At 39.8% G+C, this 4,890-nt stretch overlaps 1 protein-coding gene across 1 annotated transcript in view; it reads right to left on the bottom strand.

Moving 5' to 3' along the window:
- Nucleotides 1-3,707: 3,707 nt before the first annotated feature.
- Nucleotides 3,708-4,890, bottom strand: part of LOC103156237 (galactose-specific lectin nattectin-like) — a 43,162-nt gene continuing 41,979 nt past the window's right edge. Inside the window, exon 7 of the mRNA XM_016664150.1 lies at nucleotides 3,708-3,935. Coding sequence (XP_016519636.1) covers nucleotides 3,868-3,935 — 68 coding nt within the window. The 3' untranslated portion in view covers nucleotides 3,708-3,867. The remainder of the gene's footprint in view (nucleotides 3,936-4,890) is intronic.

The following is a 4,890-nucleotide window of genomic DNA, read 5'->3' as shown; positions in this document are numbered from 1 at the left end:
AACCAGTTCAATTGCCAGTCAACATATATAAATGTATTTTTGACCAATAAAATTTATCAAACTCTTGTGTTTACTACCAGAGTATTTATCTTGCTAGCTGTGAGGTAAATGATGAAGTGAGTGTTCAGTCCTGGAATGACATTTATTATGCTTCATCAAAGACTGAAGCCATTTTGTTCAAGAGGAAATGGAAAATATGTTTTTGGGTCATTTTGCCACCTTGAGATGATAAAACATACACACACATATATAGTGTAGTTCATTTATTACCAGGGATGGCTTAGTTACTTTGAAAGTAACTTGATTACTCAATGAAAAATCCATCAGAAAATGTGCTTCTCTCTTTTCCGTCCATTGTTTACGTTTGTGTTGCTGGTTTCACACACGAGACGAAACTCCCCATGGAAAAAGAAGAAAGCAACAATTTATGTTTTTACTAAAATATGTATAAATATAGAAACACAGTGACTTGGATACATGACTTTAAAATGATTACTGGATTGTAAATAGTAGTGTGTTAGATTACCTGTTACAACGGGTCAGATTAGAGTAACTGTTACTAACGTGTTGACGTCAGGTTTCCAATGTAAGTCGCTCCCAATGATGAACTCGTTCCTACGCCGTTACCTCCAGCCATGAAGGACTGAATAAAGACTTGTATGATAACTATGCATTCAATAATATACTGTGCTAACCCTGGTTCCAGCAGCAGGAAGAGGAGGAGTTTCAGGAAGGAAACTCTGTGATGTCATGGAGACCTTAAAACCCCACAACTAGGACAAACATCCTCTGTCATCCTCCATTTTGGATGGTGATGTAACAGTTGTAGAATGAATCATGTCAAGGAACCAGGATTTGCATTGATTTATTTCTGTTTAAAACAAAAACACGTTCAGCAGCAGCTCCTGGCTCTGGCTTTCCCACTCACACCTTTACCGACCAAAAGAACAAAAATAAAATAACCATGTTGACACGGTAAACTGGATAAATGTCACCAACGTGGGAATTAAATACCCAGAACAGTGTTGTGCTAAACATCAGAAAGTTAAGCAACTATTTACAACTTATGAATTGAGCAGCATACTTTTTTTTTACATTTTGAATATTTTAATATACAAGCAGGAGACGGCTCTGTGCCTTACCTCTCCGCAGCTTGGCGCGAACTGAGGAGAGCAGCAGGAACACACAGGATGTGACACGGAAAAAGGAAACAAGAAAATAAAAGCTTCTCCACCAAAATAAAAAACAATTCAAAAACCAAGGAAAAACAAATATACATAGATAATGGGGATGGATTTGGGGCCACATTAGGATCCAAAAATAAAAAACAGTATAAAACANGCGTTTTGCGTTCCCTCGCAAAACTTTTGCGTTCCCTCGCAATAATCTACTGATCAGTTCATGCGGCATAATTGATATTATAAGCCTTTTTTTACGGTGGAAGCCGTACTTTCTGCTTTAATACAAGCTTATAAGGTTTTTCCATGGGTTATTGAGTTATTATCGCGGGGTAATAAGTCATCTGATTGTGTCTCCATTGTGTTTGTGTCTGAATGGTTTAAAGGGCTGCTTTCTGCGAGGGAACGCAAAACCTTTTGCGAGGGAACGCAAAAGTATTGCGAGGGAACGCAAAAGAAAAAAAAATTCCCCATGTCCCCTGGGGGGCTCCGAACAAAACAAAAGGTACACATTGTACAACAGCTGAAAATCTGAAGAATTAAAAGAAGTAGCCCACTTTGGTTTGTTTTGGCGCAAGATGGGGTGACGGTGACGTCATCGGCCAAAATTATAATTTTTAATATCTCGAAAACGAAAGCTGCACAAACGAAAATTTCAACGGCACAAACGGAGCACTAACGAAGTAGCTCACTTTGATTTGTTTTGGAGCGATATGGGGGGATGGTGAACTCTGGATGACCTAAAAAATCATTTTTAATATCTCAGAAACCAAAACTGCACAAACGAAAATTTTAACGGCACAAACCTGCACAAACGGAGCACTAACCATTCAGACTATTTGCTGAATTTTTTGATGTGGGTGGGGTGTCAGCTTCACACAGCTTTCAGAAGCAGCTCCTGACTGGCTTTCCCACTCACACCTTTACCATCCAAAAGAACAAAAAGAATAACCATGTTGACACGGTAAACTGGATAAATGTCACCAACGTGGGAATTAAATACCCAGAACAGTGTTGTGCTAAACATCAAAAAGTTAAACAACTATTTACAACTTGTGAGTTGAACAGCATACTTTTTCTTTTTACATTTTGAATATTTTAATGTACAAGCAGAAGACAACGCTGTGCCTTACCTTTCCCCAGTGCAGCGCGAACTGAGGAGAGCAGCGGGAACACACAGGATGTGACACGGAAAAAGGAAACAAGAAAATAAAAGCTTCTCCACCAAAATAAAATACAATTCAAAAACCAAGGAAAAACAAATATACATAGATAATGGGGATGGATTTGGGGCCACATTAGGATCCAAAAATAAGAAACAGTATAAAGCAGAAATAACCCACTGCAGTGTAAAGGCGACAACAATCATGTTAATTCAACAAAAGGGTGTTTTGACAAGGTTCATCAGAAAAGAAAGAAAAAAAAATTAACTCAGCTACAGTGACACTGGAGAGACAGCATGCTCACTGGCAGAGAGAAGGCTACTCCATGTCCCTGGAGCTAAGGGTCCAAACATACAGGTTACTGTTTGTGCATCCAGTACTTAATCCCGGCCAAAGGAATAAACCATCAGCCAGGTTTACTTAGGATTCTGCAGAAGGAACCATGGAATTACAGGTTCCCTGAAGTGTGCACAGCAGAGATGTGCAGATATCAGCAAAAATGTCATTTAAAGCGAGAAAAACTCCGTTCACCAAGACTGGGCGCCTGCCGGCCAAATGCCTCTGATGACCTGAGCTGAGGAGGAGATTCTGGGTGTGGCTGTTTTCACCAACAGCTTCTAATAGGAAACAAACCTCTGACCAGGAGCACCAGGCCCTCTTCGGCCTTTCCAGGACAAGCAGGTGGAGACAATGGAAGGATGAATGATAGAAAGTCATGCAGTTTAAATAAAGGGATTAGAAAATACTTTTGCATGTACATTTTTAGGTTTCTAGTTAACTTTGAAACTTGTAAACGCAGCCACAAGAGTTTAAGACAGATTGCATTTATTTAGGTTTTTACTTACTGACTGTCGACATTCTTTTATTTTGAAGCAGTCTATGTTCTGTGTTCTCTGTGTGGTTATATTCAGCTAAGCACACAGGGGTTCTGTAGGATTTTGGTCTGAGCGATGGGATTACCATGGTAGAAAGTTGATTCTCTGTCTGCTGAAAAATGTCTGTATTCATGTGTGATTTGGATCATCGTCCTGCGGTGAGACCTAATAACGACCCATCTGCAGTATTCTGGTCGGGGTCAACAGATTTTTAACTAAAGATGCTCTGGTGTTTCAGAGGTTTATGATCACAAACATTCTTACCAGGTTTCATTAGGTGTCAAATATTTGTGACACTAGTGAATTTGTTCAAACCAGGTGGTTCAGAGTTTGTGAAAACTGTTCATATTTCATAGATTTTTATTACCTTACTGATGCACTGATATCCTGATGATTTTCAGCATGAAGTTATAGCTGAGATTTAGAACTATTAGTTTATAAGCTGCTGCTTATAATGTTGACATATTTTAAATAAAAGAATAAAATCAATCAGATTTCAGAGAAATAAATGTTTATTAAAGTGATCAAATGAAGTGAAATCAGGTTCTTCCAGCAGTGATGTCATCGAGGCTTAACATCCAGGTGGAAGTGACATCACCAGCAGGAAACCCATATGGGCATTTCAGGTTTTTAGGCATAAGAAGAGGAAGATTAGACGGGTATAACACAGATGAAGGGAAGCTTCTTGGCACAATCATCATCATTCACATTATCTTGTCCTTAAAGAGACAAAGAGACAAATCCTGACTGCAAACCTTTGACATGATTGGATCAGTTACAGAAAGCATGCAGGGCAGATGAAGTGTCTTGCCCAAGACACAACAGACATGAATGGAGTGGGGGTTCTGTGGAAATATTATTAAATGATTTTTGACCAATGTTACATTGATGTATAAACATGAATTTGCCTTGATGAGTTACAAGGAGACTACAAGTGGGGTCTTGCTTTGTTCTGCGATCTCTCGAAACATTTTATGACTACTACCCTTAAAACAAATGGTTGAACGCGCTCTTAGCTATGGGGGGCGAGCCACAGAGCGGAGCAGGACAGTCACTGGGGGGCTGGATAGTACGAGACAGACAAAGGACTTCTGATCTCACCGTGATTGCCTTTGGGTAACTGTACGCATGTTTGATGCTTAAGTGAATCTCCAAGATATATCTTGTACTTTTAATAAACTTTGGTTGATTTTAACTCACTGACTCTTCTGGAATCTCCTGCAACCTTAACTGGAAATGTGAAAGTCTCCAACAGTTCAAACCCACCAATTACCCACTGTAACTGGTGGGTAATTGGTGGGTTACCCACCAGTTACCCACCAGTTTATGAGAGGCCCCATGGGCCAAAACTTACAAACTCTCTTACACGTACTATCAAACTCTCTTACATTCACAGTCAAACTCTCTGACAGAGTTTGATTGCAACGGAAGTTAACTTAAAATTTCAGTTTCTGATTGGACCCCAGGTAGGAGTAGGCGGGTTTTCATGGACAGAAAAATAGCTGAGCGGCAGCGACTAACAGAGGCAACTAATATTTTAAATGACATCGTCAGCGCTCCCACAGTAATGTCAGCATTATCAGAAGTGTTTAGAAGCCGACAGCCATCTATCAGTGGGATAAAGCTGGCCGTCTCTGCGGAAATGGCAGTAAAGCCAGCCTGCACAAGTTATGG

Source organism: Poecilia formosa, unplaced genomic scaffold (assembly GCF_000485575.1).
Source record: "Poecilia formosa unplaced genomic scaffold, Poecilia_formosa-5.1.2 Scaffold471, whole genome shotgun sequence".
NCBI classification, from domain to species: domain Eukaryota; kingdom Metazoa; phylum Chordata; class Actinopteri; order Cyprinodontiformes; family Poeciliidae; genus Poecilia; species Poecilia formosa.
The sequence above is the reverse complement of the archived record's forward strand: the minus strand, read 5'-3'. Positions and strand labels throughout refer to the sequence as shown.